This window comes from Camelina sativa, chromosome 15, assembly GCF_030686135.1.
Source record: "Camelina sativa cultivar CO46 ecotype springtype chromosome 15, ASM3068613v1".
NCBI lineage: Eukaryota > Viridiplantae > Streptophyta > Magnoliopsida > Brassicales > Brassicaceae > Camelina > Camelina sativa.
In genome coordinates, this window is record NC_141894.1 from 6,943,585 (window position 1) to 6,957,395 (window position 13,811).

Here is a 13,811-nt window from a genome sequence, read left to right on the forward strand (position 1 = left end):
CATCTTCCTTCGATGTTCCTTCATTATGAAATTATATTGTTTCTAGCAACATAAAAGTAAAAGAATATGCTATAGTTTAAGGATTTGATTTTGCTTTCGTTATGTATATTTTTGTTTGTGTGGGCAAGAAGTGATTCTCTTAAAATCGTGTAAAGAACAAAGTGAACAAACCTTAGAATATGATAAGTTTCTGCTCGTCTCCTTCTGCTCGGTGCCAATTTCAAATTTTGCTCCTAAATCCTAATAAAGAAACAGAATCAAAACGCGAACTTAAAAAAAGAAAAGAAAAATAGATGCTATTGTATAATCGAGCAAGTGGAGAATATATTTATCCAGTCTTGGCCAGCTTTCGCATTTGTCACACTTAACGTAAGGAAACAAAACGCACGTACCTTTCCTTAAGCCACTACTAATTAACACCAAATATCAGAGATGCCTCCTCTCGTTTTCGGTTCCACTTGTCCCCTACAGAACCAAAGAGCATCAGTTCTGTTTATTTGTGTCAAAGATGCTACAATCTAGATAGGCATGATAATATATATCATAGTTATAAATAACTGAAAAATAAAAAAGGAACTCAGATTGAATCATGATAGGGTTTGTAAACAAAACCAAATGATATAGTTAACAGTTCTTATTTTGTGTGTGTATATATACCGATTCACAATACCTAGACTGTTTTCAGACAGAGAAATTGAACTACTTGTTTTAGTAAATAGTAGCACACGATTTGTGTCTGATCTGCTAGAGCGCGATTTTGAGCCGAGATAATTTGTCCCTCTCCATTTACAGGAATTTTCAACGAAACCAGCTTTAAATATTGCCGATGTGATATACCCTACGGACTATGCGACCCAGCTGTGTTCAGTCCCAACCCCACAACCAAAATTCGTAGACATTCGTCAATCTACACACTTAAGTGTAAGCTTATCTTATATCAGTTTTTGCATGTAATCACTTCATATATTTTATTCTCCTTAATTTCACGAGAAAAAATATCTAGGAGAATATGTTTGTGGGCATACATAATTTTAGAAGATAGTTATCATATAAAGATGGTTCGGAGCGGTTGTTTATTTTGCATTAGTTCAACCTAGAGATAAAAACAAATAGTAATGAAATCTACCCCACGGTCCATTCATAAACCTTGAACCACGAGCAACCTCTCATTGAAACAACAACAATGCAAAAAACAAAACAAAAAACGATAGAAACCCCAAAACACTAGCTTAGGGTGACTTAACTTCGCCGCCAGTTTGCTGATGTAGATCCTCCACACCTCTATACTCCGTCGTATCAACAGGCTGTTGCACATCCTTCAACTCCACCGCCACCTTATCCTCTTGAATCCTGCCGTGAACATCATCATCATCGCCCGCAACCGCATCGCTAATGTTTTGACCCATTTCCTTCGCCGCTTTCCACGCACCTTCCATCGTATCTTTCATGTTATCTCCGGCATTGATTGCTGCGTCGGTTGCTTTCTTTACTCCTTCCTTTGCCTTGTCCGATACGTAACTCGCCGTGGACTTATCGTCGTTTGCATTGTTCGAGCCTTGACCATAGTGTGTAGTAGTACCCTATATAGAAATAAATCATTCATTTATCAGCCCTAGTATCAATTAAATACTTAACTAACAAAATGTTACACTCTTATCCAAAAATATTGGAAAAAATAATAATTAATAATCTGAATGAATTATATAAACCTTATAGACATACGTACCTGCTTAAATCCGGTTGAGAAGCAGTTGATTCCGGTTGTAGCTTGTCGGATAACATAACCGGAGAAATGTCCCCCCGGAGTACTTGAAACATTCACCGCCGTGAGTCTTTTCGCCAAAAACCTAGTCGCCATTATTAATTTTCCTCTTTAAGTTCTTGATTAGATATTAATCTGTTGCTTTCCCAAATTATCTCGCAGTTGTTTAAGAAGTAGTTAACGAAGAAGATCCAAAGGTTGCGGAAGTCAGTGGAATGGTGGAAGTATCAAGCCAACGACACGTGGACAAACTTACGACACGTTTCTCAGTTAACATCTCACTTCTCGACACGTGCTCAAAACGGTTCCCAAGTAAAAATCTTTATTATTTACTTTGTCGTTTTCATCTTTTGGCCCAGTTATAGCCAGGCCCAGTTATAGCCATTATGGGCCCATTATTGTTAAGGCCCAGCTTATGAAGCTTAGCTGGCAATGTCATCTACGATAGATGATCTATCTCTTTTTGATGATCATCTGGGAGCCGGCAACTCGGAGAAGTGAGAAGCAGAGAGAAAGTGAAAATGGCGGAGATAAAGTGTGTCGGAGTAGTGGGTGCTGGACAGATGGGCTCAGGAATTGCGCAACTCGCCGCCACGAACGGTCTCGAAGTTTGGCTAATGGACGCTGATCGTGATGCGCTCTCTCGAGCCACCGCAGCTATCTCCTCCTCCGTGAAACGTTTCGTCTCTAAAGGTCTAATCTCAAAGGCAAGATTTACTTTTTTGTACTCCTTTGGTATTTCATTCTCCACGGAACCAAACCAACTAACTGAGAGATCACCGTGTTAGCAAATATAATCCAATTCATAGCTTGTCCTGTTTTGCTTTTGATTGCTCTGTCACGCTTATTGGTTCCTAGGCTACTTCACTATCCTATGTCAGTTTTTTAAAATGTGTTTTTATGATAGTGTTCTAGTGTTAAAGACTTCAGAATACTTTGCAGGATTTAGGAAAAGTGAAAAGGTTGAAACTTTGTGGTAATCTCTATTAAGAAGACGTAGTGATTTTGTAATTTTCAGGAAGTTGGTGATGATGCTATGCGTCGTCTACGTTTCACACCCAACATTCAAGATTTGTCTTCTGCTGATATCATCGTTGAAGCCATTGTGGAGTCTGAAGAGATTAAGAAGAAGTTGTTCAAGGATCTAGATGGTTTAGCAAAGAGTTTTGCGATTTTAGCTTCTAATACAAGTTCTATCTCCATTACTCGTCTTGCCTCCGCAACAAAAAGACCTAGCCAGGTTCAAGTTTATATTTTTTTACTTCCTCTAACTAAAATTAATTATCTTATCTGTTGTTCATTAGTTTCAAGTCCGAATATTTTATACTTTCTCAAGTGGTTTTTTTTTAATATGTCGTCTATAGGTCATTGGAATGCACTTTATGAACCCTCCTCCAGTAATGAAACTGGTTGAGATCATTCGCGGTGCGGATACCTCAGAAGAGACTTTCATTGCTACAAAAGCCCTGGCTGAAAGGTTCGATGTTTCCTTGAAATAAACTTTTTTACATGTAACAAGTTTCTTGGGTTTGGTTACTGATGGAGTTTAGGTCAGGGGAGAGTTGAGAATAGAAGAAATAGATAGGTTTTATTAAGATAGTAAGCAAAACTGAAAGATAAAATAGAGCAGAGCTCTCCTAGAGAACTATGTTCTCTCCAAAACAAGACAAGCTTGTCCAACGGCGCAGCCGTCCAAAAGTTCTAGACCTAATTCTTAGATAATCGACTCTTTGCTAAAGAGAGCTCATATATAAAGACATCTCGTAAGACACAAGAAAGGAAATAATATAATCCTAGATTCCTAGAACCTAAAATAGAAATAGAAATAACTTTAGAATCACGTTCTCTATCAGTTACTCAGTGTAACTTACTAAATTGCTGATTCAGTTACTCTCTCCTGCAGATTTGGCAAGACAACAGTTTGCTCACAAGACTACGCAGGATTCGTTGTGAACCGGATTCTCATGCCGATGATCAATGAAGCCTTCCACACACTTTACACAGGGGTGGCTACAAAGGAAGACATTGACAGCGGAATGAAACACGGCACAAACCACCCGATGGGTCCCCTGGAGTTAGCGGACTTAATCGGTCTAGACGTGTGCTTGTCTGTATTGAATGTTCTGCATCAGGGACTTGGAGACGTAAAGTACACACCTTGTCCTCTTCTTGTTCAATACGTTGACGCTGGAAGGTTAGGAAGAAAACGAGGAGTCGGAGTTTATGATTACCGTAATAAAGCTACACAAAATCTATCTCCTCGGCTCTGAGAAAGCAAAGTCAACAAGATAAAGTAAAGACATGTTTAGCTCTTAAGACAAGAACAGTTTAATGCTTTGTGGGTTGTGTCTGGATTCTCTCTTTGTTTCTCGGTAGATATGTGAAGTTTACCCGGTCAGCGACCTTGTGTAGTAATCTTGACATGTACTTTAAAAACTAGCTTCAACAAATCAATAAACATCGTTGTTATCACGTTGTTTTCTACTACTAATAAATAACTTAAGTGAAACTTTTTCTTTATAACTCTTTTGTTTCAAATTAAAATTCTTAGCTTAATGTTGTCTTGGTTTTGACTTATAAGTAAATCATCAGCAGAATCGCTACATGAAATGTTCTCCGAGACAATCTCTTTTGGTTTGATTAAATCAATATATCAAAATTCAGACATTGTTTTCTTCAAATCAAATAACCAGAAAAAAAAAAAAAAAGTGTAAATTCAACAGCAAAAGGACAAGAGAATCTTGGTCAAGGTTATCAAACTTATCATCGATGACGAAGAAATTTAAAGAGATAATGATTAAAACCATTAGGTGATGATAACTTTTATAAAATTTGATGATGCAAAGAATAAACCCAGTCAAATAGCAAAAGACAAATCCCTTGCACATTATTATTAGGGATTACTCTCTTAATCCAAACTTCAACGGTAACTCCGCTATACTAACTTATAAGTTATAACCATGCATTATTAATCTTTAGTAAATTTAATTATCTTTTGAAATTGTAGTATACTTTAAGTTACTCGTTGTAATCTTATCATTATCTTTGTTTATTTATTTCGAAGCTTAATTAACACATTTTACTAGTATATTTTATAATGGTAATAAGCTGAAGCAATAGTAATAAAGATATTTAAAAGCAGAGCAAAGTTATTATAAAAAAAAAAAAGCGAAAATTACAATCGCAGTAAATTTTTTTATAAACAGTCTCTCAGTCTACTTCTCCGGCGATACTCTCGGAGAAGTCACCGGAAACAGAGGGAGAAGCTGCGGCTCTGATTCTCTCGGAGTTGAAATCGGAGACTGGTGCAGGTAATAACCCTTGTCAGCGATAGCTCTCTCTTCCTCAGATAATGGCGACATCCTGTCAAAAGGGTCGCCGTCGTTTCCGCTGTTCCCGAGCTTTAACGGCGTCACGGGACTGTTAAGTGCAAGCTTGGGGAAATCAAGACAGCTAGGCGACAAATTGCTCGGCGAGAATCTTGGACTCCGGGAGCCTGAGCCACCACCACCGATCATGAGTGTGTTAATCATGAGACTGTTCTTGATGAGGTTGTTGTTGTTAAATCCGCCGTGCGATCTCCTCTCGTAAAGTTTGTGACCACCAGAATGTTTCTTCGGCTGTACGGTTTTGACCGGTGGAATCACGAAGTTACCCTTGCCCGAAGGAGTCGTCGGAGGACGTGAAGAGTCTGGAGATCTCGGGGAAGAGCTTCCCGTGAGCATCTGTACGACTTGTTTGAAAGAAGATGTGTCCGCTTGAACAAAAGTTGTTGGGTAATGATCAGATCTAGTTACGATGTGATGATGATGTAAAGATCCATAGATAATGGAAGATGAAGCTGATGATGAGGAAGAAGATGGTGGGTTTGTTGAAGTCTCCATTGATGTGGGAAGCTTCTTGATTCTAATGGTTTCCTCTAGAACTCCATTAGACTATGGCTCTTCTCTTTGTCTGTTCGAATTGGAAAACTCTGTGTGACTTTTGAGTGAAAGAGAAGATGAAATTGGAGGTCTGGAGGTCTTCTCTTCTTGAGGTTTTGGGATTATAAAAGAAGTTGGATTGGTTATTTTATTTAATACTGGAATCTTTCTTTATGCTAAGAAATTAAAACTATTAAATGTTTATAGAAATAAATATAGAGACAATAAAAGTTGACATGAGGATTTGTGCCCAGGGAATCAAAAGACGTTTTCATTAGGCAATTTTTAATTTCTTACTTTGAATTTGTCTGCCATATATAGTGTATAAAGGAAGAAATTGCTATGCAACTTTGTTTTTATTAGGCTCTAAATTGATATTGAATTCTAGAATTTTACACACTATTCAGAGAATGCTTGCATACCTTATCGAACAACAAATTATATTTGATACTTTAGTTTTAAAAACTAGTACACAGTACAACATAATTGCTTTCTCGAAAATAAATAATTCATATATATTGCTCCTTTTCTGCTATGCTAAAGTGAAATTATCAAAGTCATATCTTTATGAGTTTTTGTGCATGCATACACCTATACACATCTGAATATGTATATATAGATTTATCGTATCTCGGTCTCCTATAGCTTTTTCATATCCAGGGAAATGTTCTAAATACCAATCAAACTCGTACACTTGGCTATTTTGTGTTTACATATGATGTGTGTGACATCGACGTATCAAATTTTCATTTGTGATGATAAAATAAAGAAACTTCGAATTCTTTGGCTCAGTGGACTATATATATGTGCCATATTACACATACTTTCTCAGGAAAAAAAAAAAGAAATCACGTAGATAATCCTCTATAGAGAGAGTACAAACTTCCATAACTTATAATCACAAGAAAAAATAGAGGTATATTATACAATAAACCAAATATATAATGAACTAGTCGAAGTTTGAATACGTACTATAATGCTAACTACGTGTATGAAACTATATACACATATATGTATACAATACAATTATTAATTTGGATTAGATTTATTTATGTCGTTATGACTCGTTCACAGAAGTAGACTTTGGTTAAACAAATTCAGAGAAAATTTCTTAGTTCATATTCGATTAGAATAAGTCTAGTCAATATATCTTTCCTAAAACTAACAAAGATCTTTTGTGCAAGTTTCAGTTTAAGGCTGGTTTTTTAAAGAAACGAAGAAAACTAGAAAAAGAAAGATGCGATAGGCGTGCATGTATTGAGCCGCAAACCCTAATGATGAAATTTTAAAATTAATAAGTCGTCTGACTATTGAGACACTTGTACGGCAGATATTGGTTTATTGCTCCTAGTTGAACGGGCAAATACTCCTATTAGTCTACTTCTACTAACTCTAATTAACTTCGGATTGGCCGGTCCAATTATCTATAGACTAAACAATTATTATATGTTATGTCCATAAGAACCATCGTATATGTCATGTTTGGTTACACTTTAGAAGTACACATGTTGCGATAGACTGATTTGGTTTCATCAGTGCAAACTTTTGTTCCTAAAAAAAACTTTTTCTCTTCTTTAATCTACATAATGAATTCTTGAGTTAAACTAATTACGTTGGTGACTAGCTATATAAAATTGCTCTTCTTCTTTTACTATTTTTCTTTGTCAAAAATCGTTCTTTAAGCTGATAAATATATTTATTTTGCTAAATTAATTGGTTCATACGACTATGTATGTAATGTAATACTTGGAATTTAGTGGACTGCCCATAGTAGGGAAACTATTGAGGATTTAAAATGGTAGTTAGATGTGGCTCAAGCGGATGATTCCATCTCTCCCTCTACAATCTCCGATTTACAGAATCGGTTACGTAAGGCTTATAGGGATGAAGAGATTCACTGGTTTCAAAAAAGTCGGAATAAATGGATGCGATTGGGGGATACTAATTCTAAGTATTTTCATGCCCAAACAAAGCAGCGACGAGCTCGTAATCGGATTACTGGTTTGTTTGATAATAATGATATCTGGTCCACCGAGGATGTGGATATTTGTCATACTGCGGTATCGTATTTCGAGGAACTGTTTACCTCAATTTACCCGAGCAATTTTGAGGAGGTTTTAGAAGAGGTCAACACGGTTGTGACAGAGGAGGAGAATGAGCGGCCACAGTACCCGCAATGGAGGCTGAGGTCAAGTCGGCCTTATTTATGATGTATCCGGATAAAGCCCCATGCCCAGACGGGATGACAGCTTTATTTTTCCAAAAAGCATGGAATATAGTAAAAACGGATCTTGTGGATTTGGTTAATAGGTTTCTTGCGGAGGGTGTTTTTGATAAGGGTTTAAATAGAACTCATATTTGCCTCATACCGAAAGTGGCCAAGCCAACTCGGATGACGGAATTGCGGCCGATTAGTCTTTGTAACGTGGGATATAAGGTTATCTCAAAGATTTTGTGTTAGCGGCTTAAGAAGGTTTTACCGGGTCTTATTTCTGAGACTCAGTCGGCTTTTGTCCCTGGTCGTTTGATCTCAGATAATATCCTCATTGCTCAGGAGATGTTTCATGGTTTGCGCAAAAACCCATCTTGTAAAGGGAAATTTATGGCTATAAAGACAGACATGAGCAAGGCATATGATAGGGTCGAATGAGATTTTGTTGCGGCGGTGTTACGGAAAATGGGGTTTGCAGAGTCATGGGTTTCGTGGATTATGTTTTGTGTCACTTCAGTTGAGTATAAAGTTCTTCTAAATGGACAACCGAATGGGTTGATAGTCCCACAAAGGGGATTACGGCAGGGCGACCCCTTATCCCCTTATCTGTTTATTTTATGCACAGAGGTTTTAGTTGCGAATGTACGGAAAGCAGAAAGGAATAAGCTTATTACAAGTATAAATGTGGTGAATAAATGCCCGCCTATTACGCATTTATTGTTTGCTGTTGACAGTCTATTTTTCTGTAAGGCGGACAAGGATCATTGTCGGGTTATTTTGGATATACTGAAGCAGTATGATTGTGTTTCGGGTCAACAAATTAATTTTTCTAAGTCCTCGGTACAGTTTGGCCATAAGATTGACGAGGCAACAAAGACAGAGTTGCAGGGTGTCCTCGGGATCACAACTTTGGGCGGTATGGGGTCTTACCTAGGTTTACCCGAGAGTTTGGGAGGGGCTAAGACAAAGATTTTCCCTTTTGTGCGAGATAGAATTCAGAGTCGGACGAGTAGTTGGACAGCAAACTTGCTTTCCAAAGGAGGCAGGGAAGTGATGATAAAATCAGTTGCTACTGATGTTCCGACGTTCGTGATGTCTTGTTTTCGGTTACCAAAAACAATTACATCAAAACTCACTAGTGCGGTGGCTAATTTTTGGTGGTGTAATAATGGTCAGTCGGGGTATCATTGGCTTGCCTGGGAAAAATTATGTGTCAGTAAATAACTAAGGGGCATGGTTTCAGGAATGTGGATGATTTTAATTCAGCCTTATTGGCTAAGCAGTTATGAGTTCTGATTGACGTTCCAGATTCACTGTTTGCTAGGGTTTTCAAAAGCAGATACTATAGGAATACGCACCCATTGGATCCAATTAGGTCATACTCTCCATCCTATGGATGGAGGAGTATATGTTCTGCTCGCTCTCTAGTTAATAAAAGGCTTATTAAACGGGTTGGTTTCGGGGACACCATTTCAATATGGTCAGATCCTTGGGTACCAGCTCAATTCCCGAGACCAGCTTTAAGTAAGGGCCTGTTACGGGACCCTTCTCTTCAAATGAATCAGTTAATTGATCGACAGACAAACACTTGGTGTATGGATATGCTCAATGAGCATTTTGATCCGCTAGATGTTGCTTTGATAGGGGCTATACCTCTAGGAGGTAACCAAAGGGATGACTCGTTCGGTTGACACTTTACAAAAACAGGGACGTATACAGTTAAATCAGGATATCATATGGCTCGTCTTGATGTACCACGGATTTTTTCGGCATCTAGTTGTGGTCCGGAAATAACCCCTCTTCTGGCTAGTGTTTGGCGGGTTCATTGCCCTCCAAAGATTCAACATTTTATGTGGCAGGTTTTTTCGGGGTGTATTTTGGTTTCGGTAAATATGGGACAACGTGGTATTGCTTGCGACTTAGGATGTGTACGGTGTGGTGCTGATGAGGAAACAATAAATCATGCTATTTTTGTTTGCCCCCCGGCTTGACAGGTTTGGGCTTTGGCACACGTGCCAGTGGGACCAATTTCCTTCCCGACGGATTCAGTGTATGCTAATATTGATCATTTTTTAGGACAGCAGAATCCTGGGGCTTCTGTGGCGGCTTTTCCTTGGCTTATGTGGTATATTTGGAAAGCTAGGAATGCAAGTGTTTTTGAAAACATTGTGGAGCGGCCGGAGGATATTGTTTTGGTAGCAGAGGGTGAGGCATCTGCTGGCAGCAGGCTCAGGTAGAGGGGGATTTGGAGACTTATCCCACCCCTCCTGTAGTTTCAGGGTCACCGGTTAGGGTGGCAACTGCTGCCCTACCCACGGTTTTTTGGGTTATCGCTGCTTTTTAGATGGATCGTGGAAAGCAGGTGACCTTTTTGCAGGAGCTGGATGGTGGTGTACCTCGTTCCAGTCCGCATCGCCAACTTATGGGAGCCATGAATTTCCGACGAAGTCTTTCCCCATTACATGCTGAAGTTGAAGCTTTTATTTGGGCGATGCGCTGCATGATCGGACATGATTTCAGAGATGTGGCTTTCTTTACAGACTGTTCAGACTTGGTGAAGATGGTGTCTTCTCCTTCGGACTGGCCAGCTTTCTCGGCGTATCTTGACGACTTCAAGATTGATAGGGAGGAATTTTCATCTTTTTCCTTATCTTTAGTTTCTAGAACTGTTAATGTAAGTGCGGATTTTCTGGCACGCCAAGCGCGTACCTCTTCGCACCATGTTTTGTTTGTAAACAATTTCTCACCCAATTGGCTCGTTTGAGCTGATCTTTTGTTGACAAAAAAAAAAAAAAAAAAAAAAAAAAAAAAGACTGCCCATGACATAAGAGAAATAAAAAAATTGGGATCATATTGATATATTCTCGGTTAATGTTGGAAAAATTCATTTTTTTTTTGTCGTAGTTGTGTTTGAAAGTCAATCGCAACAATAAGATAGTGATCGCAAAGACTATTAATTAGCATTATCTATGAATGCCATAAACAAACTGTAAATGATAAAATACTAAAGAATAGGCTTTAATTACCGCCTAAGTGCCTAACCCATAGTTTTATTTATTTTTGTTAATTGCCTAACCCATAGTTGGTTTCCCACTTTCTTTCTTTTTACCTTTTGTGGGTTATTAATGTGCTTAAGAATATATTCGTACTACTTCAAATGTATATGATTAACTATTAAATAAACCTTTCACCCACCATTAACTGAAAAAAAGAAGAAAATTTAAACTTTTTAAGGTAAGCTAACGATGCTTATATTAGTGGCTAACAAATGCTTTCTTGTCATAATCATTAAGTTGTTAGATTCTGTAAAATTCAATGTATTTTCGAGTTAGGTTAAATTATCATCACATTTCATTCAAACCAAATGTTCCCATTCTACCTAAATTCTCTACCTCAAAAAGAATGATAGAAGAGTTTGACTATCCATACACAAATGATTCTGATCTTTCTTTTGTGATAGATGTTTGATGATGATAATTTTTTTTCATCGTCCAGTGCAAAAACAAAGACCGGAACACATGTGTCACCCACCAACTTTTTATTCACAATGTAAACAGCAAACACAACAAAAACAATCGATAAAAGTGATATATTTTTTCCACAAGAAAAGACTAATAAATGTAATGAAACAGAGAAGCCACACATGAGAACGTGTTAAAAAACCTAATGCACAGTCGACTTTTTCCCCACGAGCTCCCTAGATTCGCTAATTTTAAAGTTCAAATATCAACATTCTTGCATCATCTACTCAAACATTGAATACATACGAGCTTGATGTTACTTTACAATAAAGCTTGGTTTTATTGGTCACGCAAATAGTTTCCGGGTCAATTTGGGCTGATTTGGCCCATTAATTGTTTTCGGAACCCGCTAATGGATATGCTTATGTATGAATATCTCAAATTACTCAACTGTACTAGTACTAATAATTATTTACATGTTAATATAAATAGAATATCTTGATATTTCAGAGAACATGAAGCTATAGCATATAGGCTTTAGAAGATGTCATGTGCGTTACAACAGTCTTGAATCAATGAACATAGTAAAAATAATATTGTTTTTGATAATAATGAAACATTCAAAATTGTATCACGTTTGTTTAAGAAATTATTATTGGAATTTCAGTTTCCACCGGATCTTCAGAAGTCAACGGTTAAACGTTGCTTTATAGTCAACGTGAAGCTCCAAGTAAAGTAAAAATAAGTAATGAGCAATTGCGGTGGCGATATGACTGTCACAAACATATGAAGTGAGAAGTAAACGACACGTTGAGGGGGAAACATTAGAGTGTCTTAAGTCGGGTTTTGCAAGTAAGCGTAACGGACATGTGACTCTCACCGAGTTTCGTGGCACATCTACCGTCCCCACACGTGCGAGGTTTGCATAGGTTTCGGTGTAAGACAACTCATGAACTGCATGACTTCTCAAGTGCTCTGCATAACAGTAAAATGTCCTATGATTGTCTAAGTGAGAGAAGAAAGTATAAAATACTAAGTTGGAACAAAATGTGATATTTTGGTTTTAGTAGAAAGAAGGGTGGAGTTGATTTCGTGACCATATTTCCCCATAATATAACTAATATAAGAAAGAAAAGCTGAGAAAACTATTGGTTAACACGACTACATTTGATGCAAAAGTACTGCGAAAATTTAGATCAGCCATGCTTCAATCAGAAGACTAGAGACCTCTTTCCGAGTTCCGTTTAAAGAACTTGGCATGTTATGCGAAAAATGGTTATATGATTTTTAACAGAAACAACTGATGAGTTGATGTTAAGTAAAAAATGTGTTAAAGTATAAATGTCTAACAAACAAAGTTGTAAAGTAACATATGACAACTAGAAAAGATGTAATGATAACCATAATAGCAAAAAGATTCTTGTAAGTAAGGTTTTGCAGTGAATTTCCTTTTTTCCCTTCCGTTACAAATAGATGCAATCACTTGTTTTGCCTAATTTAAGGAACTAAAAAAAAAACTAGATTATAAATCTAGAATTTATATATGAATCTTCTTACGGCAATATATATATACCAATACGACACCTTCCCTTATGTTCCACTCTTCCTTTTTCTTATTTTGTGTTCCAAAGCCAAACTTTCTTTGTCTAATTAATCGAATCTTCACCTTATAAGCTAAATGGTAATTAAGATCCCTTGTACGTTCATTAAACTGATCATTCCCTTCTTCATCTCCTTAATCCTCTGTCTCCTCGCAGCGGCAACGTTCTCTAATCCTTATTCCGTTTTAGCCGAAGAAGCTACCAATGGAGAAGACCAAGAGTTCTACATTCTTGATGAAAGTCCTACAATACTTTCGAATGAAACAATATCATCCAAAACCCGACTACTAGTTAGCCACTACAAGAAGATCAGAAAAGGGATGAGATGTCATGTGGCAGGAGGCTATAACGTTTGCAACGGCGTAAAGGCTGACAAGGGGACGAGTTTGTTGTATTGTTGCAAGAAGCATTGTCGAAATATTTTAGGTGATATGGATAATTGTGGACGGTGCGGTCACAAATGTAGATTTGGACAAAGATGTTGCGGAGGCATATGCACCAATGTTGGCTTTAACCCTAAGCATTGTGGTAAATGCAACAAAAAATGTAAATCCGGGGTGAAATGTGAGTATGGATATTGTGGCTACGCTTGATTTTTTAATATGAAACTACTGGAGGGTTAATGGGTAATTTTAAAAGGTTGTGTATTTCTAAAAGCTTCATAAGTAGAGATCGTATATATACTTAAATGGATACGTTTTATCAATAGACAATAGATTTCTCTACGCATACGTGCACCATGATTTTATCTGTGATATATATAAAATTATTTTCTATAATTAGGTTGGTTCTGTTTAGAAAAACTTAATATCCCAAGAAAAAAGCGTCGAATGTAATTTATAGTAACTATAA

The 13,811-nt window shown here is 37.3% G+C and overlaps 2 protein-coding genes and 2 pseudogenes across 5 annotated transcripts; 2 read left to right on the forward strand and 2 right to left on the reverse strand.

The window, feature by feature from the left end:
- Positions 1-1,029: 1,029 nt before the first annotated feature.
- LOC104745823 (uncharacterized) lies at positions 1,030-1,932 on the reverse strand. Its single transcript, XM_010467175.2, has 2 exons — positions 1,727-1,932; positions 1,030-1,580 (listed from the first exon to the last, which is right to left on the reverse strand). Exons 1-2 carry the CDS (start codon positions 1,856-1,858, stop codon positions 1,230-1,232), a joined length of 483 nt encoding a protein of 160 aa, XP_010465477.1. The 5' UTR covers positions 1,859-1,932; the 3' UTR covers positions 1,030-1,229.
- On the forward strand, positions 1,925-4,234 carry LOC104745824 (uncharacterized). 3 transcript variants are annotated; one of them, XM_087487871.1, is made up of 5 exons: positions 1,925-2,031; positions 2,122-2,469; positions 2,781-3,002; positions 3,127-3,239; positions 3,666-4,234. In XM_087487871.1, exons 2-5 carry the CDS (start codon positions 2,284-2,286, stop codon positions 4,030-4,032), a joined length of 888 nt encoding a protein of 295 aa, XP_087343997.1. In that variant the 5' UTR covers positions 1,925-2,031; positions 2,122-2,283; the 3' UTR covers positions 4,033-4,234. The 3 variants fall into 3 exon arrangements, with proteins under 3 accessions (XP_087343997.1, XP_087343998.1, XP_010465478.1); XM_087487872.1 differs by having other exon boundaries at positions 2,128-2,469; XM_010467176.3 differs by having other exon boundaries at positions 1,925-2,469.
- A 645-nt stretch (positions 4,235-4,879) lies between these two features.
- LOC104745825 (VQ motif-containing protein 19 pseudogene) lies at positions 4,880-5,940 on the reverse strand (annotated as a pseudogene). The gene has a single exon (XR_015581928.1). The product of XR_015581928.1 is annotated as a VQ motif-containing protein 19 pseudogene (transcript).
- A 6,959-nt stretch (positions 5,941-12,899) lies between these two features.
- LOC104745826 (protein GRIM REAPER pseudogene) lies at positions 12,900-13,665 on the forward strand (annotated as a pseudogene).
- Positions 13,666-13,811: the final 146 nt, after the last annotated feature.

Bases quoted from the DNA above. Each gene is read 5' to 3' on its own strand.
- LOC104745824 (XM_010467176.3), top strand. From the start codon at position 2,284: ATGGCGGAGATAAAGTGTGTCGGAGTAGTGGGTGCTGGACAGATGGGC. The intron at 3,003-3,126 runs GTTCAAGTTTAT...TGTCGTCTATAG, and splicing joins CAACAAAAAGACCTAGCCAG to GTCATTGGAATGCACTTTAT. The intron at 3,240-3,665 runs GTTCGATGTTTC...TCTCTCCTGCAG, and splicing joins ACAAAAGCCCTGGCTGAAAG to ATTTGGCAAGACAACAGTTT.
- LOC104745823 (XM_010467175.2), bottom strand. From the start codon at position 1,858: ATGGCGACTAGGTTTTTGGCGAAAAGACTCACGGCGGTGAATGTTTCA. The intron at 1,581-1,726 runs GTACGTATGTCT...ATTTCTATATAG, and splicing joins TCTCAACCGGATTTAAGCAG to GGTACTACTACACACTATGG.